The following is a 24,304-nucleotide window of genomic DNA, read 5'->3' on the forward strand; positions in this document are numbered from 1 at the left end:
TTTACTTTACTCTGCACACCACTCATCTCCAGGCCATCAAGACTTTCTAAGGAATCTAGATTCTCATCTGTCTGCAGTAGCAAAACATTATAGTTAACTTGCAAAAGAATATAAAAAAACCCAAAGGATTTCGGGGAGATTTCTTTCAAGCTTCAGTTGGTGATCAATCTATACCGTGGTGATCAATCTATACCAGCTACTTCCAGCACAAACAGCTAATCCTCAAAAAACAACAACTCCTTATTCTCAGTAGCAGAAAATTCCATGGTTAAACACTGGTCAGGAGCATACTTCTTGTTTATGATTTGCAACCTTTAAAATCCAGTGCTTATATGGTAAGAAAACAATCAACACCAGTGGTCCTCTGACAATCCCTTCTGAATCTTTCTTACCCAATCCACCTAAGACAACGTAGTGACCGTTTTGTTTCTTCTATTAGCCGTCTGTTCTGCTACCTAAGGGCAGTAACTGAGTTATGCTAACTGTAACAGCAATATAACTAGGTCATTAAAACCCAACCAAACGCCACAACAGTTCTGCCAATCACGAAAGGTTATGAGCAGTCACTAAAGAGGAACTGACCTGATGGCATCTCTGGTTCTATAATGGTAGCAGAGGCCTTCCAAACCATCCGTTTACCTGAAGAGCTATTCCGAGTCAGCTACCAGACCCCAATCTGCACACCACACCCTTGACAATGGACCCCCCACTGTCAAGCTGTGTTCAGAAAGATCATTAGACAATTATCAATGGTACAAATTAATAAAAGCAACATATAACTGAATTTTAAAATTATATATATACGTTTACACTATTTTATCAAACTATATGTAACATATTCTTTATTGATTCATTATACTTACTTATATATATATTTTTTTATATATATATAAATATGTCTATGTATACACCAAATTCCAGGACATTCCCAATCCTATTATGGTCAGTGTTGAAATAAACCCTTCACAGCCAAATTATTTCTCAGTACTTTCCATTACAGAATTGACCACCAGCACCACTGACAAGACATAGAAAAATCTGTTGTGGCACATAAATGGTGCCAACATGAATTACACACGTAACTTTAAATTGAATTTACTAATTCACTGATGTAAAGCCTGAAGCCTGAAATGACCACAGTCCATGAGGCTGGACTTTGTGTTCAGATTTAACAGTATGCTTTCACATTATTATCTTTTTACATAAACATTAATTTCAATACTTGAATTTAAAAATCTAGATTAAATTTAGATACCTGATAATTTGGCAAAGCTCCCTACCAAATTCTCACTGCAAGAAATTCCCTGAACCTCAATTTGCACATGATCTGCAAACCTAAAAAAGAAAACACCACAACCAATGCATTCTGTAGAACATTTTATAACAATTAAGTTGTTCCAGCTTGTTATTTTTCTTCAAGTCTTAATTGTGAAATTTCCTCTTCTTCCGATTCTTCTTCCCTGCTGCAAAAGCTGCTTTTTCACTCATGATCTCCTGATACTTCTTTTTATTATATCTGAACAAAATAGATAGTTTACTTTTAAGCATGGTAAACCAAAGTTCAGGAAAAGGTAACATGGAAAGTACTCTACATACGTAATTTGCCAAACAGTTCTCTTGTATTTTCTGAGTCAGGTTTCTTTAATTTTATACACTTATGTGTAGGTAACGGGAAATCAACAATTGAATTAATGATAAATGTAGGTAAATTTGTTTTGGAAGTAAATTTGATTGAAGAATCATTAATTTTGGCATAAGCAGGAGGTTCTTCATTGCATATGCAATCACATTTGGACAGTTTGCTAAAACACTGCTACTGTTCATCATGGGAAGACTCATCAATTTCAACAATACTACAGAAAAATTATACCCATTTTTATACTGCCTTCTCAGCAAACTCAAGATAATCACCCTTACTCGAGTACTCAAGATTGAAACCCAAGATGAGATTAACACTAAACAACGAACAGGGTACAAGTTGCTAGCTCCTCACAGTAGGGATTCTTAGGTACCTGTACCACAGCTCAGTGCACACTGAGCAGTATTGAGCCTTTTAATAGCAGCACTGACAAGTATTTGCACTAATGCTAAAGTATCTGCTTAAAGCCCTTAATTAGCCACAGCATGAATTAACTGATCCAATTTCAAAGACATTAATTTTTAAAAACAGCTTCTAATAAATGCCTTATAAATCAGGTCAAGCCAGAAAACTGGTTAAGAAATGGCTGTACTAACTTGCCTTCCCAACACTAATAATTAATTTACAAGCCTGACATTAACCTTATAATCTCAAATCATGCACTACTTCCAAAAAAATGTCATTATGTGAAAAAGAAGTGCATATTAACATAACGTAGTAACCAATATCAAAATGTATCAACTAAGGGATCTACTCCAGAAACTGCAGATTAGCCAGACATTACTTAATCCAATCATTGTCTTAAAGACTGTAGTGTAATTTTGACTCCTATGACAGGTGGCAGACTGACATGCTTATAATATGAAATCATATAAACTTTCACAGAATTATAGACAGCACTTTTCTATCAATTATGCCAAGAAAAATTAATCAGTCTTTAAACAACAACAAAAAAATGCATGCATAGGCATGTATCAGTTATTCAGAGCCCTTGGGTTTTGGCATAAGCCTGTGTACACACTTCTTTTGAAGTGAACCAGAATACGGCCGATAAGTTATCTCTTCAACAAAGACATTATTTTAAAAGTGGCTGCCAATAGCGATGACCCAAGTTGGATAAAACCCTTTCATAAGACAAAAAATATGCTGTCTCAGTCTAATTATCCCCTGTCCCTTAGATCTTCTCAACAGCAGTGGTGCTGAAGTGCTAAAGCAGATGAGTAAGTACTCTTTGAAGTATAAACCCACCTCCCCAAGATGAATAAAAACAACAAAAAAAAGCTGACATAGTTAAAAATACTCCTCTCTTATATATCAGAATTACCAAACTGTTTTTAAATACCTTCTAAACTCAGAATCTGCAAGCAGCTCTTCAACAATTGTTCTCTTCCTTTGTTTCTTAGGGATTCGACTATGGTAAAAGTCTATAGGAGAATCAACCACAGTTCCAACCTAAAAAACAGAAATGAAAACACTGTTACTGAACAGCAAGATGCTGATTTTGCCTTTTTTTTTTTTTGTTTTTAACTCCTCAGCAACAAGTGTAAAGACACCTACAGAGAAAAGCAGAATTGTATCCTACGGAAGTGCAAAATACCGTAAGAAATCAGCAATGTTTTATATGCAGCAGAGAGACTTTTTGCCTCATTATTTAGTGCACAGAGGACAGCTTGAGTTTTAAGACTGTACAGATGTCAACACTGGACTGCTGCGTCAATGCTTGTATTCATAAAAGAAATCCAGTTCTTAACATTTTACCAAGGAGGGAAAGGAATGACCATCCTTATGACCATCATAACTCTTTCTTGTCTCTGTCATCATGATGGTTTTACTAGAAGGCTACACAGCAGTTCACCCAGCTCTAACACAAGGGCTTCATCCTGGAATGCATCAAGTTTTTTCCAACCAGCATGTTAGCCAGTTCTGATGATTCAGGTTAGCAGTGGAGACAGACGGAGTATGTTTCATACAGTGAAGACAGACCTGAGCCTATCTCATTATGTGGAACATTCCTGTCTAAGTTTTTCGATGCCCAGAAACTTCAAAACATGCAAGATCCATCCTTTAAAGTCAAGCATTAATATTTTAGAGAAATGAAAACATTTTCCTCAGGCATGCTAACTATTCAAATAGGCCTAAGTTGACGGAAGTCTTATTTCTATAGTTTCTGCAGTAATTATTTTCTTTATGCAAACCACTTCAAAGCCGAGAGCTATAGCAGCAGAAATTCTGGCTGATCACAAAGCTAGCTGTCTCCATTCAAACTGTATTAGCTAGTAAGAAAATAAATGCTAATTATTTTCTAAGCACTTGTTAAAAATAGGCAAATACTTTAAAAAAAGCAGGGAAAACGTCTGCTGAGGGTTTGAATATGGATTAAGTCAGGCGTTTGTTCACTATTGTGAGATCAGCTGAAATTAAAAACCCCAGCATATACACATATGTAATATAGAGTTAAGCAGCTGTAAACTACAGCCAAAAAATCAAAATACTTTATTAATTAAGGTAAGAAAGCAAACAAGCATAAAGGCTACCTACAAAATAGGCAGGGAGTAAGAATAGCTGTTCAAAACTTCAGCAGTACAATGCAACCTTCCGCTCCTTCCTTACCTGGAAGTACTTGGGTAGACCATCTCTATCATTCTTCTTATAAAAATGCTTAGGGTCCAATGAAGCTCTCATCTTCAAAACTTTTAGATCATTTTTCAGTTCACTTGTGATTTCTGGGGCTTTCATACCAAACCAACCGTCACCTGTTGTTTTCTCTCGCTCTGCCTAGGGTACAATACCAAGAATAATAAATTTGCATTCAGCAATCAGCACAGGATAGCACAGGGAACTCTCCCCTCCTAAAGATGGATAAAGCATTTAGAACATAACTGTACCTTTAAAAATCCTATTTTACGACCCTTACAATAAGGTCATCAGCACTGTATTAACGACAGATTTGTACCACCTCAGCACATCATCTTTCACTTCACTGCCCTGGTGACTAAAAGGATAGCTTTTCAAAGGATGGCTCAAGGAGGTCACTGAATTGCAGCTCTTCACTTCCAGTGAGGCTTGTGTATACACACAGTCCCACCACGAGGCTCGCTACCAAAGTCTGGTTTGTTATTTGAGGCATTATCAGTTCTTCACTTACCCTGCGCTGTTTCTTCAGTTGGTGTAGTGACTCCCTGAAGGGTGGGACACACTCCTTTTTTTCAAAATCTGGAGTTATTACACTCTTCTGCAAGAGCTGTAAGAATTTTTTTTAACGTTAAGACAGTCATCTCACTGATACGAATTTCACTGCTTAACCGTATTTACCGAATCTACTAAAGGAATCACACAGAATCTAAGCAAACATCATTAAGACAGTATTTCAGCTTCTTTGATCCCCAACAAAAGTAGCAGGGATCTTCAAAACAGAACCCAGGCCAACAACAGAAAGCAGTTGGCTAGCTCTGGAAGAAGTGAGATAGCAAATGCTCTAGAATGGCTATCATGAGTGAGTCTAAGAAAACAGTCTCAAGGAAAATAAAGACATGCCCTTTATCTCAAAGCGTGCTTTTGAAATAAAATTGCTAATTCCATATTAAGGAGAGTACAGACCTCTATTTACTGAAATTCATTCTTGCTATGGACTAAATATCTTGTGAGCTGAAGGTCTGCTAACGTATCATTAGGCAAAACTGTGGGCATCATCAACTTCTTTTTATTTTACAAGATAATGCTGGTATTTGCGTTGCTTTTCAGTTTCTGAAGTGTCGCATTTATTTACATTCTTACCATTAAACCCAAATGTAAATCCACACTTTGGCCAAGAAGAATGGAAGCTCTAAGCAAACTGTAAACCAGGACATTTATTTGAAAACAAGTACACCAACCTTATCAAATTAACATCTTTGTGTTACTGCAGTCACAGGTAACTGCTTAATTGTAAACACATTACCTGGTCCTTCTTTTTCTCCTTCAGTTGTTTAATTACACTTGATTCAGGCTTCTGTTTTTTTGCGTCAAAACTAATATATAAACCTCCAAGCTTCTTGATATTCAAACCAGGGTCTATGCTGCTGGAAAGATGTAAACTAAAAGACAAATAGTTAATGATTAGAATATTGCAATAAGCATGCAACTAAACCTTCTACTGTCCTCTAAGAAAGATAAACAGAAAAAATATTTTTCTTATTTTTTCCACTTTAGTGCAGTTCTGCAATGATTTTAAGTCTCAGCGTCTAGAATAAATTTATAATTTAGAGATGATAGAAAATGAAGGGGAAAAAAATTGTGCCATTATATGAAGTGACAAGTTTATTAAAGAACAATACCTGTGGAATCACTTCCACAAATATTTCCACATTAACTCTAATGCTGTATTCTTAACTTAGATAATCTTACTATATTCTATAAAACTGAATTCTTAGTTCACTTAACCTTGTCAAAAGAACTCATGACCAGCACCCTTCTTCAATGCATTGAGAAGCTTCCTAGCTACAGAGAAAAAAAAACCATGAAAGCACAAACATACGGGTGGTAAAAATACCATCAACTCTTAGTGAAAAGTATGAAGAAGCTACAATTCATTGTAGAAATGTTTTAAGTCCTCTGTGTAACAGTACTAGGAATAAAATTATTAAACACTTCAAAGCTACCATGTTTCACATTTTTTTCATTACTTCGTTTGGGCAGCTAAAGGAACGTAGCTGCAAACAATGTACGAAAGTGGACTCAAAAGGAGGTTTTTGATGACAAAAATGCTTAAAATCTACAAAGTATTATGGAGAAATATGGTAGTATCTAAAGAGGTACAACGGATATTGAATACTCAGTAATACAAGCCCTTTACAACTTTCTATTAAACTGTGACTGATCTGTTGTAATGTCTTTACACTGAATACTTGGCTAAGTTTTTGTAAGACTTCCGGCCTACCTGAAGGTTTTCAGAAGATTAAGACTTGTTTATCCAACCTCAACAGAGTACGACGCTTTAAACATATGAAGCGTATAAAGGGATTTCAGCAGGAGTCAGACTACAAGAGCTCAAGAGGTCTCATCCAACCTGAATTATTCTATGATTATATATGATTCTATGAAATCAGCTGGGCTGATTTCACTTGAAGTGTCACTGTTCAACAGCGCAAGAACTAAAAAATATATGTGGGCCTACAAGAAAGCTGGAGCGGGACTTTTTACAAGGGCACGTAGTGATAGGACAAGGTAGAATGGCTTTAAACTTAAAAAGAGGGTAGGTTTAGATTAGATGTAAGGAAGAAATTCTTCACTACGAGGGTGGCGAGGCACTGGCACAGGCTGCCCAGAGAAGCTGTGATGTCCCATCCCTGGCAGTGCTCAAGGCCAGGCTGGATGGGCTTGAGCAACCTGGTCTAGTGGAAGGTGTGACTAGTGGAACTAGACAATCTTTAAGGTCCCTTCCAACCCAAACCATTCTATGATTCTGTTTAGGATTAAAAAGCATAATCTAATTAGGCAATGTATAAGGAATTTACTGGACTTTTTGTTATTTATAACCAAACTAAAAGATCAACAATTAAGAAAACTGGCTTAAATAAGCAATTATATCAGCCTGACCATTTAACCCAGTTTCACATTTTATTTTTTTAAGCTGAACAAATATAAGGCCTCCAGATGCCTAAGTATTTCAGAGTTCTGCTCTCTGAAACAAAATTGAAAAAAAACCCAGACCCTCAATTTATGGCCTATATTTTTATTTCATACGCTGTACAACCCCACTTCCCATGTCAATACGACTTACGTGATGAGACTACCCTCTCATTTATTCCACATCATTTAGCACTTAATCTATATGTCCTATGCACATATGCTTGAATGAAATGAAAATTCTTTAGTTATTCCCAGAAAACTACTTACACGTCAATCTTAGTTTTCAATAAATCATCATCTTCATCCTTCTTATCTTCATCTATCAATTCCTCTTCAGCATCTTCCAGATCTGAGGATTCTTCACCTTTTTCACTTCCTTCGTGCTTTCTGTCAGCATCACTATCTTGGTCTACCTGATCTAGATAATACTTCTGGCTGGAACTCATGCCAGGCTCAGTATCAATTACAAAAAGCCCTTCAGCATGCAGTGAACCGTTCGAAGATTTTTTGAGGGAAGGAGTCCTCTCATCTGCTTCGTTGTAACACAGTTCCTCTTCAACTGTATTTACGGACAGTACAGCACTATTTTCAGATTCATCACTTTCATCTTTGCTCAGAAGCAATACAAGAGAACTGTTTCCAGTGCTTGAACTTTCAGAGTTGTGGAATACAGATTCAGCATGTTCTCCTGTTTGGTCTTCACCACTGTCCGTATCGATTTCAAGCATCCTGCATCCACCAATGCTATCAGTACTTTGTACAACAGCTATGTCCTTTTGTGAGCTACTCACTGCCCTAGGTTGCTCACCCTTTCTTGGTTTATCAGCATAGGTGAAAGACTTCCGTGCACCTGCCTCAGCATCTTCTCTTTCGCATTCCAGAATTTTTTTATTTTTGTTTGGTGTTATTTGCCCTTGGGATTCTAAAAATTGTTTGGGACTCATGCAATCAGCCAGGGAAAGATCCATATCCTCTAGTTCCTCCTCCCTCACAAGTATTTCACTGTGTTCTTGTATTTGGCCACATGCTTTCTCTGAATCATCCACCCCAACCGACTCTCTATTTTTTATTGCTTTTTTCCCAGGTGATTCAATGTCACTTTGTTTCATTTCTGTAGGACTGCTGGGTGTCACATCATTCAAAACCACTCCTTCCGGGTCTTCACTCTGGGTTGTACCGGCAGATTTGGAAGAACATTTACTTTTAGGTGAACTGGATTCTTTATTACCCTCAGTGACAGAGGAAGCATCTTCTGTGTCAGAGACAAGTTTTGCAGCAGGTCTAGCATCAGAAATTATTACTGGCTCAGATTTAATGGTGTCCTCAATTAAATTCTCATCTTCTGAAACAATTTTGTTTCCTTTCTCAGTCTGCTTAGTATTATCTGCTTGTGATTTCACTTGCATGCTCCTAGTAATTCGTTTGCTAGTGCCGGACGGTTCCATACAAGAATTCAGACAGCATGACTCTGCATCAGAAATATCTTCACTCTGGACTTCACAAGCTCTATCCGCCTGCAATTTCTTTCTGCTTTGCCTGCTTCTTGTAGTTCTGGTAACATTAGGCATCTGGACACCAGAAACTGCAGAGGAACAAGACTCGGCTTCAGAAGCATCATCTTCATCCACAGTCCTTCTTAACTTATTTAGAAAAGCTGTTTTGTCATGTCTTTTTTTGTCAGGATAATCCGGCTGATAAGGAACTACAATTTGTCGTCTTCTTGTTACTCTAACAAACAAAGGTGTCTGAAGACCTGACACAGCAGAGCAGTTTGATTCTGTTTCTGACACATCCCCATCGGCTTGTGGTTCAGCAACCGACGGTGCTGAATTAACAACTGTGTTCTCATTCCTAATAAGTTGCAGCTCTAAGCTATCACTGACATCTGACTTTGCTTCTGTATGTTCCAGCTCTTCAGACTGAGATTCCTGAATTACCTCTGGCTTACGAATTGATTTAGTTCTTCTTCTAGTCATCCCCGTAGACACAGGAGTACTAATTTCATTGGACACCATCTAGAAAGGGAATAAAAATAAGAAGTGTGCTATTGGCAGATAAAAAAAAAAAATAAAGATGCTATACAAATCACCAACAATCTTTTCAAACAAATCAGCTCTATAAATCACCAACAATCTTTTCAAACAAATCAGCTCAAGCTGACAACGTGTGACATGTCTCTGTTTAACGCTACCTATGTGGAAGTGTTAACAAACCCTCCCTTGCTTATCTGTTCAGTCTACTGTCTTTTGGTCAAGGCAGGGGAAGAAACACAGGCATCTGTTAGAAAACATAAATAAAGACAAATATAAATATAAATAAGTATCTCTTAAATCTAGTAAGTCCTGGCAAGCTGTCAAGGGAAACAAATCCAGAAGCAATGCTTAGAAACATCCAAAGATTTGCTCAACTGTAAACTGCCGAAGCCCAGCAACCAGCAGAATGTGCCCCAAAATGGTTTCCATAAGTGACGTTAGCAGTTTTAGGAGCAGAGTGGCCTCACACCACCAGCACCACTAGGTATAATCTGCTTCTTTAACGATGCCTGTAAGTTACCTGGAAGGCAATTAAAAATTCTGGCAAGAAAAAACCACTCCGCAACAGCAGGATCTTCCCAAAACACAGCGCAATGCTGGATCAACATAAACCACACTGCCTACAGGGTCAGTATTTACTGGAGCGTTTGTGTGTCTAGTGGAAAACCTACTGAGAAATACTAAGTGAACTGCAGTACAAAATTGAAATAAATAAATACACAAATACCCTAGCCTTTAACTCGCAGCGTTAAGTGGGTTAACACCCGACAAGGGCTGCCAGCGCCGAGGGCCCGGCGACAGCAGCAGGGCCGGGGCGCACCGCGAGCGGCTCCGCCGCAGCGCAGGCCGGGAGGCGCAGCAGCCGGGCACGGGGTTGCCCCCGCCCCCGGCCCGGCCCCGCCGCCGCCCCCGCCGAGCCCCACGCAGCCGCCGAGACCCGCCGCGGACACCGAGGCCCCCGCGACGAGGCCTTGTGCGTGCGCGGAAATGGCGGCTGCTACTGCTGCCGCCGCCGCCGCCGCCCCGCCCGGCAGCCGGCTGCCCCCCCGCTCCACTCCTCTCACCTCCGCTGTCCCAGCGGGCTCGGGCCCCGAGGGGCGGCCGCCGCCGCCCCCGGCCCGCGGCCCCTGCCCCCGGCCCCGCGCCGCCGCCCGCCTGGTGGCCACCATCTTGTGGGCTGCGCCGCGCCCGCGCCTTCCGGCCCCGCCCGCCCCTTCCGGCCCCGCCCACAGCGGCAGCGCGGCGGCCCCGCCCCGCGGGAAGCGGGCACACCAGCGGGCGGGGGGCTGCCCCTGCCGCCAGGCCACGCAGGCCCGGACCGCCCGGCAAAGCGGGATGGCACCGCGGGCGACTGCGATACGGGGGGCGCGCTGCGGGGAACGCCTGCAAGGCACCGCTTCGAAACCTACAAGAATTTAAAATTTTTAATTCCAACTTTGCGCTTCCCCGTGGTAGGGAATCCCCCTCTCCCACTCGTGACGCCGAACAAACCAGCCAGCCCGGTAGGTGTCACACTAGCCGCGACTCCAGGAGAGCGGAGCGCAGCCCCCGTGCTGCAGGGCCCTGCCCCCAGCCGGCAGCTGCACGGCGGCAGCGTGCACCCGCCGGGAGCCGCCCCAGCCCGGCTCCAGCACCGCTCCTGTGCCGCGGCCCACGCACCGACCCCGGCAGTTAACGGTGCCGCATGCCACCAGCCAGCGGCACAGCCGGGAGGCACAGGCAGCACACGTCCACCCAGCAGCAGCGCCCAGCCCTGGCTGGCGGGGCAGCTCACAATGAAACCCATTGTAAAAATGATTCTGAAACTGACACACACTGACCCAACGTTTAAAAAAAAAAAGACATTTTGATTAGGAGAAAAGAATTCAAGCTTTTATTGATACATTACTAGTTCCAGTCCCCCAACTCTCTCACTGATCAAAAAAACTGAAGTCCAGGAGAATTTCCCAGTATTGACCACCCACAGGTAAGGTATTTGATGACTCAAAAGGTATCTTAAAAAAAAAAAAAGATTCACATTCTAACTCAGTGGAATGGATTATAGGAAGCTGACAGCCCATACACTACCTACAGGCACCAAAATTCCACTAGCTGCCTACATGACAGAATTTGAAGGATGTTGGTGAAAACCCACTCCCTTTACAGTCCAAATCTCAAAATATGTACACCTAAGTTAATGAATACTACTAGCATGAAGTCATGCTCCTGCCTGAAATCACAAGGAAAACTAGTACTTTAGACACTCAGCATCAAGCTCCTGCTGAACTACCAGTTGAGCTTTTGCTGTCTATTCTGATTTAAAGGCCAAGAAAACAAGGTGGCCTTATCGGCAGAAAGAGAACATTAAACCAGAAGCCTTGCCTTAGCCGCAGCAGTCTCTCAGGATTCGCACTAAGCTACTGCCAAACAGAAACACACCTAACTTCAAGCTAACCTTTTGCCTAATTTCTGAATGGCACTCAAGCAACAAAGTTTCCTAGGCAACCCCAAAAAGAAGTCATCCATTTACACAGCCCCACAGGGAACAGCTTCAACATTTACTATCTGTTCTGGCGTGGCCAATTCCGATTGCGCAGTCCACAAGTATCAAAAAAACACAAAGCCACCGTTGCGAAGACAGGCACAATTTGATTTTTTGATTAACATATTTTTTGATCATTTGTTTTCAATTCTAGTTTTAAACATTCACACAATAATACATTTTCAGTTTCAAACAAAAAGATGCCATCACACTTGTGCAAACACTAAACAAAGCATTCTGAGGCACAAAGAAGCCAGAGGGAATTCAAGTAACAGTCAGAAAGTAATGTGGAAGATACATTATTTCTAAATTATAGAGGTCTTTTACACTATATTAAAAATAAACCAATTTTCCCATCCACACAAATTAAACAGCTGACTTGCCTATATATACACATACTAAGTAATGAGACACCAGTTTAATTTTGGGGGGGGTAATTTTTCGTAAAAGGTAACAGTTTTCTATAAAAACTAGTCCTTGAATGCTTTGCAGCTATGTACCTACCAGATAATTAACTATTATTAAAGAGAAATTCATTTTTTAAAAAATAAAAATATGTAAGTTTCTCTATACTACCTAATGGCAGCTACAATATGATAATTTTACAGTGAACTGGTCATAAAAAAGAAAAAATATTTTAAACTGTTTCTCTATAGATAGTTTCAATTAAAAACAAAATATGAAAGATTTTGGGTTTGTTAAATGAACTGGTCAATAGGGTAAGAAAGAAAAACAGTGTTAAAGCACTGCAGACACTCATGCTGACATCACACTGAGTAATTACAACTTCTGGTCTTTGTTACAAATGTCATAAAAGTGTTTCTATGAAAAAAGCAATGTTCCCCCCATTCCCAAGAAATTAAAACAGTAAGCCATTTTAAAAAACAAGAAAAAAGTTTTAGGAGGCATTTCTTTTAGCTTGCATGATATAGCCTTTGGACTTGATAATTCCTCTGCTTTTAACAATGACTGAATACCGGAGAAGCCATAAAGGAATCCATTCGTGTGCTTTCGTGTTCTGGATGCTTTCCTGAAGAACTTCTTGGAAACTTGCTTCACAAAGTAATTCTGAAGTTAAAAAGGGATATTGATGCTTTAAATAATGTAATGTAAACAGCTGCAAAAAGCAACACTTAAGAGAAGCCTTTTTCTACAGTCAAGAGTCTTAAGCAGTGCATTCCAGAAGAGTGGTTCTGTGGAGTATCTGGCACTAAGAGTAAAAGCAGCTGAGCAATACAGAAAAAAAAAATATCTTCAGGACACTTTTTTGCAACATGAGTACTTCCCATGAAACTTAATAGACTAAGATTTCTACAATATCAAACGGAGTTGATCAGCAGAGCCATTCGCAGGAAAAAATTGAAATTAAATTTGAGAAGCTAGCTAGGCAAAACAAGAGGCAAGTAAAGCATTAGGCTGAAATCAGCCAAGTACTGAGCACTCTCAGTTACCGCTGCAGTCACTGGAAGCTCAACACATAGCATCTCCCGTAACTGGGCTCTTAATACCCACAAGCCCAGAAAGCATTAAGAAAAATGGGCTTAAATGCCACAAAGCAGAACAGGCAAGTATAAATCCTTCTAGTTTCCTTTGGAGAGTCAGTCAAAGAAACAATCCCTTTGATGAGGAATGTTCCCAAAAGACAGTCTCAGTGCTCTTCAGCTGACCACTACAGAAAAGTTAAGCTTAGCAAATAATGCATAAGGGAACCACTGCTTGCTTTGTTTTCTATCCAAATCCTCTTCTCCTTCATTTCATTAATCTCAACAGAGAATATTTATTACATTGCAAGTTACACTATGGACTTCACAGGACATGGAAACTGTCAGACTAAATGCAATTCATCTTGCACACTGCCAGAGCGGTGCCAATACGTGCTCAAGCAGTGATGAAATTCATCGGTTGCAACAGTCATACTATAAAACATACACTTCATAAATAGCATTTTATATGCTTTTTTTCTTCGGGAAGGTGGAATGGGAAGAAAGGAGAAGGAAGGAGAAGTATGATCATCATGAATAGTTGGACATAAGGAAGCATGTAGAGGAGGAATGCATTATTGTTTAAGACTTCTTGCTTGCAAGTGCAGCAAGATATTTAAGGCATCATTATAGTGAAGAAGATTAGAAGATGTTTGAGAGATACTAATACAATATCCCAGAATAGTCTAGGGAACTTGTAACTCAGATTTCTGGAGTCTAAGGGAAAGCCTCCAAGTCCTTCAATCACTCAGTAAATGAATCACTGCACAAAATATTTATATTTTTTTATCATCACTGCACAAGATATTTATACCAACCCTCTTTGTAATGACGTTACCTTAAGAACTCACAACTTTGAAAGAATCCCACTGAAAGCCTAATAATTTTACATGTCTAACACTACCAAACTACTCCACAAAAAAAAATCAACTGACCATTAACATTTCTATGCAAGCTACTTCACAGACAAGTTCTGGGCAAGTCAGCTTTCATTTATCATAATTCATTCTATGTTTTGTGGAAATAAGTTTGGTTTTTTAACATATTCAAATTTCTCAGTAGTTCGTCCTATTTATTTCATTTTCTTTGATTAAAACTATTTCAGGAAACTATCCAAGGCTGGAAGAGCACCCTCTCCCCCAGCTTTCTTGAAGCAAAACCAAGAACTTAATATTCTGTAGAGGAGAAACTTTTAAATTCCTTTCTTCAGGATTCAAACATAAAACTGAAGTTCAGAGAGAGATCATTCCTGATTTTGTACTGAATAAATGCGTTTTTAAGGCTTTGCCACATGAGGTAACAGAAGACTTACCTTTTGGGTCATTGTGAGTTAACAGCTGTATGTCAAACTGCTTTGCAAAAGCTGTGAGATCAGGTGGCATCACACAACAGGAAGCTAGGTTCACCTGATTGCTACTTGGTTTCACCTGAAAGTAACAGAATAGTTTTATAAGAAAAAAAATTTATGTACTTATTTTAGTTGTTCCCCCCATGCCCCTATTAACTACAGAAATCTTGCTTTGAACCATTTGCCTTTGACCACTGTTTTAAGATCTCAACAAGGCTAATTCTGCATGATGCTGAACGGGCAACTCCTACATCTGCAATTTCCTGCAGCACAGAGCCCAAAGCAAGAATAAGATCTAACTTTAGGTGCTGCCACAGCAAGATGAGTACTAATCCATTCTTTCTGGCTTCCTGTCTGCTGTGCTCCCTTCACAGCATCGATCCAGGGTTTTTTTCCCCCTCTCTAGTTGAACATTACAGGGATGTTCAACTTCAAATAAAAAAATCCAAATAAGTATTTGTTAAAGATACCTGAAGGCATGGAGGACTGCAAATTGTGTAAGTGCTTAAGTCAGATTAAGTTAAAAAGGACACTCTTCCACTGACTCTTTCTCTGCTCATCACAAACTGCATTCATTATGACCATGCAGGTGGTCATTAATCCTCTCAACTCTTCCTCTGTATACACAAAACAGTGAGGAGCACAGATCAGGACTCTCGGCAAGATCTCTTACACAGCTACGGTATGTTCACGTACCACAAAAGAAATGTCTTAAGAGGAGTATTCAAAGAACTAATAAGGACACAGTTAATCCACAACCTTACATGAGCACAGGCACATACTAGTACAGACCTCCATCACTCAAATGTTAAGAGGCAATTAATCACTTTGGACAACAAAAATATTGTGCCACTTCATTCACAGCCTTACTCTTTACATTTAAGCTTAGCATTCCAGGGGGAAATCCCTCTTCACTTTACTCTGTGTTATGAACAAACAGCTGTGTTTTCAGAGCCACTGGAATAAATCTGAGGGTTTAAGAGTACTGTTTATACTCCTTTCCTAAGTACAAAAGCATTCAAAACTCAAACCTTCAGTACTTCAAAGAACCTACTACTGAACAGACCCATGTTTTCTGGCCTTTCCTCACCGGTAGGTAAGATCACTGAGGAGAGTTACACTTGGAGCCTCCCCCACCTTGAACAACATTGTGACCCTCCAAAAGATGCCAAAAGTAACAAGGCTAATTAATATTTTGTATATAAACCCATCTGTAACAAGTTTACAGCTATGTGGCAGCCAGTTACGGTTCCTCTGTCCTAGAAATTCTACAAGTAGGAAGTTTGCTCTCACCTGTGCCCACAGATACAGCTGCTCTAACAGTGCTTTGTCTAGGTCAGAGGTACCTATGGCAATAATCTTCTTGTTTTGAACTAGATTCTCAAGTTCTTGCCAATAAGGTTGCAAATACTCCAAGGACAGGATAGTTCCATCTTCAACAGGAGGTGGGGCAATAATGACTGAGTCCAATTGAGCAACTCCAAGGGCAGAACATGCTGAGGAAAAAGAACAGAGACACTGTCAAAATCTTTCGTGAAATAAAAACATAAGCAGCAAGACTTCAAATTCAGCAAAAAATATACCTCCTGCTTCACTCTGCTGGCTTTCATTCACCATTTGAAACTCTTACAAGTATCAGCAGTCAAGTATAGCAACACGACATTTTTAGCAAACAATTAATGATACAGCTGAAGGCCAAGTTTCAACTGTAAGTTGGGAGGGAGGGAGGATGGGACACATCCCCCCAAAAAACCCCTGCCACCAAACAAAGCACAAAGCTTTTTTCTCCTGTTAAAACTACATATTTCTCTCAAGAGAGTGGTCACAAACAAGTCCCAATTCCCTTACTCTCAATTTCTTCCAAAATTTGGAACTTCCACTCTGAACTGTAACTCAAGTACAGGGCACGGACTAGGAGAGCTACTTGGACTATGTGAGGAGTCGGACTAAAAGCACACTGAATATGGAGACTGTAACTGCCAGAGAGATGTGGCAAGTCTTTAAGTATCACTGAGCTTTAGGAAAGATGCAAGCCATGAGGCTGTTCTGCACAGCAAAGAAGAATAAAATTAAATAGCTAAATAAATTCTTTTCTTCTGGAGGAAGATTCTATCAATGTATTTTTAACAAATGGTACTACAGCTTACAGCAAGGAGGCTACCAACTGGGGTATCAATAAAACAGAATAATATCTGACCCTTTGTTCTTTGGTAACCCCTTATGCCCAACAGTCTTCCAAAGTGGTAAAGTTCAATGCTGCTCACAATTACTGCTGCATTACGCTAATAAAACTTCATGCATCAGTACAGCTATTGTCCTGTATTTTCAATAAAACTTAACTATTTCATCAGCTGCTCGCAGCACTGTATTACCTAAATAATCTGTGTAATACCACACAGTTAGTAGTGAAGTTCATCATGTTAAGAAGCGGCAGCTAACAACAACTGGTAAGAACTACTGTTACTAAACCATCGCATCCTATTCACTTTTTAACAAGTTTTGTGTGAAAGAACAAAAATCGGACTTGAGTTCGTGGACTCAAGGTGACAGTGAACCACATTTATTAAGTTTACTGACTGAACTAACATGACTAACATGTAAATAGACTTGATTACCTAAGTCTCTTAGTAAGAAAACAGGCTATACTTGTGACAGAAACTAAGTATACCCCTTAGATGGAAAAGGCTCTAATTTTATTTCTAAACATTGAAGTAAAAAAGAAACCCTACCAGGAGTTTGAGTTTCACACTTACCCAGGTCAACTGCATCTCTGATTGATGAAGAGTTTGATCCAACGATGAAAAGTTTTGCTGTTTTCAAAGAAACTGGGATCAGTAACTGAATAAGCCAGCTTTCATTAAATATATCGCTATCTACTTTTGCTATATACAGTATTTGAGTTCTTGGGTACAGGGTGCTTAGAATATACACCAATTTAAAAAATTGGGAAAAACCCAACCTTCTCAAAGTTGACTGCCCAATAACAACACTGTTATCTTAAGTTTCAGAGTTATACAGTCTCAGAACAAGAAATCATCCAGTTAGATGATCTAATAAGCTGTAAAGCTGGGACTGAAGCATCAGGACACTACACAATAACTGTAACAACCTGTATAAAAACCCCAAATGCAACAGTACAAACAGACCTCTTTAGAACTTAATGAGACTCAAAATGTACTAGCGTTAGTTTGGACTGCCTCCTTCAAGTTCATCATATTCAACCTGGAAAAATTATGCAAATAAATGTGCTTCCAATGCTATTTCTTAATTCCAGTACTATCTGTAGTATTTTGCTTCAGAAAAGTCAAAAAGATTCACAAAATATATTTAAAATGTCTTGAGGAGATCCAAATTAAAGTAGAAAAATGCCGAGCTGCTTTAGAACCTGAAATATGAATTCAAGTCTTTCTTAGACAACTTCTAGACTACCAAAAGCATGACAGTGTGCACTGATGTCATTTGACTTTGCAAATATAAAACATGGTGGAAAAAATATATATACATGAACATCCTATTAATGACCGCATACAAAGACTTTTTATGCCACCAGATTTGTTACTGTGTTCTTACCTGATACTTTCAACTCATCCCTTTCTTCAGGATTTATTTTTTCTACAGCTTGAGCTACAGTACATTCCAGAACCTCCAGTATTTCCTGTAGTAAGTACAAGAGACTTAAGTATGACTTGTGTTAGAACAATAATAGAAATAGAAGTCTTACAGCAGTTACAAACAAAAACACTATAAAAATGCAATGACAGAAGGGAAATAACCCAACGCTTCTTGATCTCTGAGGGGAGGTCAGAAAATAAAGTCATATGAAAGGCCCTATACATCCCCAATATAAAAAATACAAATTACTGACAACAATTACTGGAATAAGTAGTAAGTAATCCATAGTGTTCCGATTTTCTGATGTGAACAGATAGTTGCACCAATTCAAACTGCCTTGCTTTAAAAAGAAAGCCTCATGACCAGCTGAAAAGAACCATCAGAATGAGGGGGTCTGGGTTGGAACACCTTTGCATACAAGTATTTTGTAATTTCAGTGAAGCCTATGAAAAAGACTACCGTGAAAATGCTGTAAAACACAGATTTAAAACAATAGTTTTGAAACTACAAATTGGGAAACTTTCAGAGATTTCACCCTTTCACCTAATTTTAAGACTAGGCTGACATCTCATGTCAGCTGGCACAAGGTGACTCTCAAGTCTTTACCTACATGAGATTTTGTATTATACATGTGCACACACACCACACCGCCCCCAGCCAAGAACTCTTTGGTCATTTTTGCTGCCTTACCAAAAAATCCTCAAGTGACTGAGTTATGCCATACAGTCAGCATTTTAAATAACAATTAACTTTTACTGGAAACCAGTGTAATTCATAAAAGAATTTGGAATTATGCAGTTAACATGTTCTGACAGCAAAATCTAGCTCACACTAAATAATTAACTTTAAACAGATCACTACATCTTACAGAGACAAATGTTTATTTATGTTCTCTTCTTGAGCAATCATTAGATCTTCCAGAAATCGTTCAGCATTAACTGCCTCACCACACTCCAGTGTGGAATGCAGCAACGTTCAGTTGATGCCACCATTACACAAGAACTGGTAAAGAACCCCAAAGAAACAGTTAGCAAAGTTTTTTAGTTTTGTGTGCTTTTGCATTCGCTTTATTTTTTTAAATGAAGCATGCTAATATTTCACAGAGCAAATAACATATTTAGTGGGAACCTATTACTGCTTTGCTGAATTTCAAAAGCAATAGTGAAAGAGGAGCAGGCAAATACACTAAGAACTTTATGTCAGATGCCATTGACTGTGGTTTTAAGAATTATGTGGAAGTCTTTAGCTCTTAAGGGCAAATCTGCATCTTCAGAAACATTTTTGAGACAACCAAGGCTATGCTTCAGAGTTCTCCTCCAAATGGGATGATCTTCAGCTATTTAGTTTATCATCTCCATAGTTTAGATAATTCTCCATCGAATTTTTACAAGCATGCTAGCAAACTTCTAAGGTGTATATATATATACAGTCTGGTGGTTAGGGTTTTTTTGTGACTGCATCAATAATTAATTTGAAATCTTACAGGCCAGGGCTTTCATTTTGCTAATAATTCTTACTTGCCATCAACAGAAATCTTCACTTCGGTATTTCTTAACTTCTCTAGATTTACTAAATATTTAAAAAAAAAAACAAACCAAAAGGAGGGGTTTGAGAAATACTCTTAAGTTATCTGGAGTTGCAGATGCAGAAATAGATTAGTGCCTATTTTAAAAGGTGTAAACACCTACATATTTCTCTGTTTTCACAAGTAAGATGGGTAACACACATAACACCTCTCCTACCTGATTTAGGTCTTGTCCAATCTTTGAGCTCCATTCAGTCAGTGTTTTCTGAATGCAGTCCCGCACCTACAAAATATTTTTTCATATTCAAGTCTCGGTATGTTACAGCTGCACACAAACAATGATTCATAGGCATGCAGGGCAGACTGAGCAGGTGAACTAATGACACCATTCCTTCAACCACAGAAGATTCTTCCATCACAGCTTCCATCTGAAACTTGTTCAAACTAGTTTACTTACATATTTTCCTCTCCTCTTTAACAAAGAGTTTTAGCAGCAATACAAGTACTGTACTTCATTTATTTCTCCAACCATGGCCATATTTAAAGGAAAAAAACAATGCTAAACAAGCAAGAACTAGGGCGTGGGGTGGGCTGGGTTGTTTCTGTGTAGCGATTCCCAAGTCAAAGTGTTGTCAGAGAAAAGCATACGTGCTGTGACATTGTTAGAAATGAGACTTTACAACCACTAAACATTCATTGTATTAATTATTTCTCTTTCCAAGATCTGCATCTGATACTTTTCATTTACTGCCTACCTATTCCACTGTGCCAAACCACTGATGGTTTTAAGTCCTTCATTACTGAAGGGGGTACCTTCAAATCCCACCCAACACCTGCATTTTTCCTGCATCCACACATGCAATATAAACTTGACTAGGATTCTGACCATGGGTTTTCTCAAACACAGTAAGGCGTTAACTATGAAGTCTACATCAGCTAATTAACTGCATGCTGTACCAGTGCTTCAACTGTACCAATGCTCTAGCTTCATCACTGGGGTTGTTACCCTGCAGGCTAAGTAAATGTACCGTCAAGACTGCTACCTGCCAAGGTAGAAGCACTTCCCTGAGCTGCTATGTAACTTCACTTTTAGCAATCTGTTTTATAACTAGGTGGATACCTACTTTTCCTAACATTATGTTGCAATTTCCTGTGACACCTAACATTAGCTCAGAGAGCTCACAACACCATGCACCAACCAGAAGATTGCCTCCACCATAAAACTGGGTATCATGAAGATTAAGATGTAATACAGTAATAATACTTTGTGAGCACGTTTTACATGTTCTTTCCCAGCCATTTAAAATGTCATTAAAAAAATAACTGAGTCAGAAGTCAAGAACTGACACACACACAACCTCTGAAACAGCTATCCACAATGCTGGAACTCTTCAGCCTATTTTGATACAGCTTATAGCATCTTTTCCTTTCTGAGGGAAAGTGAGACAGTGCTAAATATGTGTTTTCTCTGTACTGCTACTCTGCAACTACCACATACTGTATTTCTGTTGCAGTTAGTATGCACCAGCCTCTGTCTCCAAAGCACACCATCCCCTGCCCTCAACACATGTGAAAAGCACAGTGTATTTGACTGCTTTGACCAGCTTTTCCAAATAGTTACATTCCAAAACTCCTAACGTCAGCATTCATAGTTTGCAAAATTTTAGCTTACATTCTGCCACTGAGAACTGTACACACTAACTAAACCAAACAGGAGAGTTAAAAGCCAACTTATTTCTGATAATTAATGCCAATTATTTGCTCTTGGAATTCCAGCAACTCTGAAAAGCAGGCAGCCTTATGTTTAAATGGATTTCCCTGTAAACAAGTAAGGTTAAATACCTGATTAGCTCTGCATACTGGCCACTCTTATTTACCAACCATCCAGAAACTGCTCACACTGCGATACAGCTATTTCTTTGGTACAGAATGTGGCCGTTTCACACAGATCACAGAATGCCGCAATATGCCATCAGGCCACATAAAAGTTATTACCACATGTCAGCTAACCAGAAGCATGATGAATCCTTCCCTCTCATTACATCACCCTCCTGTCACCTTTCTTAGCATTTGTGCAGTCGGCCTATTGTAGATTATCAACAGTGCCGCTACACAGCCACAACCAGCCAAAAAAAGTAGTAGCTCCGACAGGTAAACGTCCACTTTCAGCTTATTGTGTCACGATGACACAGCAGATACAGTGCTCCTGGAGCTCAGGACCACAGGATCTCCAGAGACTTTTATCAGGATTATTCCAAGTGTTGGCACACGCTGCCAAAGCCAATAGTTTACGGTGGTAATTTCAAGCTTTTAACAAAGAATGACAGCTATACTTTGCGAAGACGGCAGCAATGGCTCATTTCCCTGAGACCTGTCGCCACCGAGAAATTCAAGTTAGGAAAAACAACGCACCACCGGCACCCTGCCCTCGCCGCACGGCACCAGGGATGGATGGCCTCGGCCACCGCGGGCGGCGGCACCGCGCTCAGCCCCGCAGCGGAGGCGCGGGCTCCGCGCCCCCAGAGGCTCCCACCGCCCCCGCCCCGGGCCCGCGGCCCCCGCCGAGCCGTAAGGGAGCACACGGGGTGGGCCCGCTCCGCCCTCCGCACCTGCCCGGCCACCCTCGCCCGCTCCCGAGGCCGCCTCAGGGCGGCTCAGCCCCCGGCGGCGGAGCAGCGACCGCCGCCCACGGTAACGCTCGGGCCGCCGGGCGCCCCCGCACCTCAGCGACCGCGGCGGGGCGCCACACCTCACCGGGCCGGCCCCCCCCCGCCGCCGCGGCCCGCCCCGCGGGGCCCGCCCCGCTCACCTCCTCGCCGGGGGTGGCCGGGCACTTCTTGCGCAGGCAGCCCCAGTTGAGGAGGTTGCCGGTCTGCAGGGTGAGGGTGGCCGCCCGCTCCAGCAGGGCGCGGGCGCCCTCCGTCCCCATGGGGAGGCCTGGCGCTGCGGCGGCCGCCGGGCTCCCCGCGACACCTGCGGCACCGCGCCGTGACTCAGCACAAATAACGGCGGCGGGGGGGCGGCGGGGGCTGCTTTGTAACCGGCCCCGGTCACATGGCCCGAGGACAATGGGCGGCGGGGCGGGCCCAGCGCCGCCACCAGCGCGCCAGCCCGGCCGCGCGCGCCGCCTCAGCCCCCCGCCGCGCGCCTGCGCACCGCCCCTCACGGCCGGCGGGGCGGGGCGGGGGGCGGGGCCTTGCGGGGGCGGGGCCCTGGGGCGGCCGCGGCGCGAGCGGGGTGGCGGCGGGTCGCGCCCCGGGAAGGCGACGGCGACGGCGGCGGCCGAGCTGCGGCCTGCGGGGCGCTCTGGCGGGGGGGAAGGGTCCCCGCCGGTCCCGCGCCGCGCCGGGCAGCACGTGGCTGTGGCGGGCGGTGACACCCCCGCGGTTCGGTGACACCCTCCGCGCCGGCCCCGGCGGGGGAGACCCGCCCCGAGGCGCGGCCGGGCCGGGTAGCGGGGTCACGCGTGGGCCCCGTGCAGGCGCCGCGCAGACGGGCCCGGCAGAGCGGCTCCGCAGGCTCGGTGACATAAGGCGCCCATCCGAGCTGCGGTGGCGATGCGTTTCAGTAGCAGGCAGTAGTTGACGGGCACTGAGGGAAGAGGCCCCGAAGGAAACCACACGCCTGTTTCGTTTGCTTGTGTTTACACGGTGATGGAACAGCGTCAGGGTGTAACTCCGGATTTGCACCAGCTGACACGCCAGGTGAAGTGTGAAGGATTGCGGCGGGTGTGCATTTTTGTAAGACCAGGTGGCTTCGGGAAAGCCACACTTCAAATGGCTGAAGTCCTCCTGTACTGGAGATTCAAGGGGGAGCGGTATATGTCATCCCCACCACCACCCCACCCCCCAAACTACAATTAAAGGGAACAGTAACCCACAAATTGTAATTTTGCTGTCAGCACAGGAACTTGAATTGCATTTCTTAACAGATTTTCCTTCCCCAGGCTGCATGTTGTGCTAATACAGAGAACCCATTTGCATAACTTCTGTCAGTCTGAAGCATGGCTTGATGGCTTTCTGGTACAGAAAGTTAGTTTAAATGTTCTTTACACTTATGTTCTGATTACTTTTGTGTATTTGAAATGTTTTCCTCATTGTATGAATACAGGACATCTGGAATGGAAATACACTGAAAGAAATGTCAGCTGATTTGGAGAAGCGGTAATTTTGGGTGTGTTTTTAACATAAAAATCCAGAAGGCCTGACCTGGCCCAAAGGTTAACGGTCCAGACTCGTGATCAGCTGGGGAAGGAGCATGCATCTCTATACGCCTTTACAGATTTGCCCACGTTTACACTAGTAGTGAATTCTGTCCTGCTGGGTCTTCTGGCTTTCCAGCAGAGGCCTTTTGGTGAAATTTATTCTTTGATATTTCCTTTAAGTAGCTTTGATGGTTATAATTATATAGAAGCAGGTTAAATTTAGGGACTGCAGAAGGTTTTCAAGCAGCACGTAGCATAAACCTTTCTGTCTCATGGAAATTCATGGCAGTGAAAAAGCAGTGTTCCTTTATAGCATTGTAGAATCTCTGATATT

General features: G+C 41.6%; 3 protein-coding genes across 4 annotated transcripts in view; all 3 read right to left on the reverse strand.

Moving 5' to 3' along the window:
- The window catches only part of BCAR3 (BCAR3 adaptor protein, NSP family member), a 115,444-nt gene extending 112,364 nt beyond the window's left edge, over positions 1-3,080 (reverse strand). Inside the window, exon 1 of the mRNA XM_037403848.1 lies at positions 2,982-3,080. The gene's annotated coding sequence lies outside the window, so the exon portion shown is untranslated. The remainder of the gene's footprint in view (positions 1-2,981) is intronic.
- On the reverse strand, positions 1,539-10,460 carry DNTTIP2 (deoxynucleotidyltransferase terminal interacting protein 2). The gene is made up of 6 exons (XM_037403854.1): positions 10,344-10,460; positions 7,514-9,261; positions 5,577-5,712; positions 4,785-4,880; positions 4,250-4,414; positions 1,539-3,091 (listed from the first exon to the last, which is right to left on the reverse strand). The coding sequence occupies exons 1-6, from the start codon at positions 10,446-10,448 to the stop codon at positions 2,960-2,962; spliced, it is 2,382 nt and encodes a 793-aa protein (XP_037259751.1). The 5' UTR covers positions 10,449-10,460; the 3' UTR covers positions 1,539-2,959.
- A 668-nt stretch (positions 10,461-11,128) lies between these two features.
- GCLM (glutamate-cysteine ligase modifier subunit) lies at positions 11,129-22,877 on the reverse strand. Of its 2 annotated transcripts, none has more exons than XM_037403859.1 (7): positions 22,576-22,877; positions 19,984-20,049; positions 18,200-18,284; positions 17,383-17,439; positions 15,923-16,125; positions 14,594-14,708; positions 11,129-12,868 (listed from the first exon to the last, which is right to left on the reverse strand). In XM_037403859.1, the coding sequence occupies exons 1-7, from the start codon at positions 22,693-22,695 to the stop codon at positions 12,699-12,701; spliced, it is 816 nt and encodes a 271-aa protein (XP_037259756.1). In that variant the 5' UTR covers positions 22,696-22,877; the 3' UTR covers positions 11,129-12,698. The 2 variants fall into 2 exon arrangements, with proteins under 2 accessions (XP_037259756.1, XP_037259757.1); XM_037403860.1 differs by lacking the exon at positions 22,576-22,877 and adding an exon at positions 21,777-21,806.
- Positions 22,878-24,304: the final 1,427 nt, after the last annotated feature.

The sequence above is a fragment of the Falco rusticolus genome, chromosome 11 (genome assembly GCF_015220075.1).
Source record: "Falco rusticolus isolate bFalRus1 chromosome 11, bFalRus1.pri, whole genome shotgun sequence".
Classification (NCBI taxonomy): Eukaryota; Metazoa; Chordata; class Aves; order Falconiformes; family Falconidae; genus Falco; species Falco rusticolus.

Coding starts and splice junctions, on each gene's coding strand:
- DNTTIP2 (XM_037403854.1), bottom strand. CDS start 10,448: ATGGTGGCCACCAGGCGGGCGGCGGCGCGGGGCCGGGGGCAGGGGCCG. Junction 5,713..7,513: donor TTGAAAACTAAGATTGACGT/GTAAGTAGTTTT, acceptor TTTGTCTTTTAG/TTTACATCTTTCCAGCAGCA. Junction 4,881..5,576: donor AGGAGAAAAAGAAGGACCAG/GTAATGTGTTTA, acceptor AAATTCTTACAG/CTCTTGCAGAAGAGTGTAAT.
- GCLM (XM_037403859.1), bottom strand. CDS start 22,695: ATGGGGACGGAGGGCGCCCGCGCCCTGCTGGAGCGGGCGGCCACCCTC. Junction 17,440..18,199: donor GGATGAGTTGAAAGTATCAG/GTAAGAACACAG, acceptor CTTTGAAAACAG/CAAAACTTTTCATCGTTGGA. Junction 16,126..17,382: donor CAGAGATGCAGTTGACCTGG/GTAAGTGTGAAA, acceptor CTTTTTCCTCAG/CATGTTCTGCCCTTGGAGTT.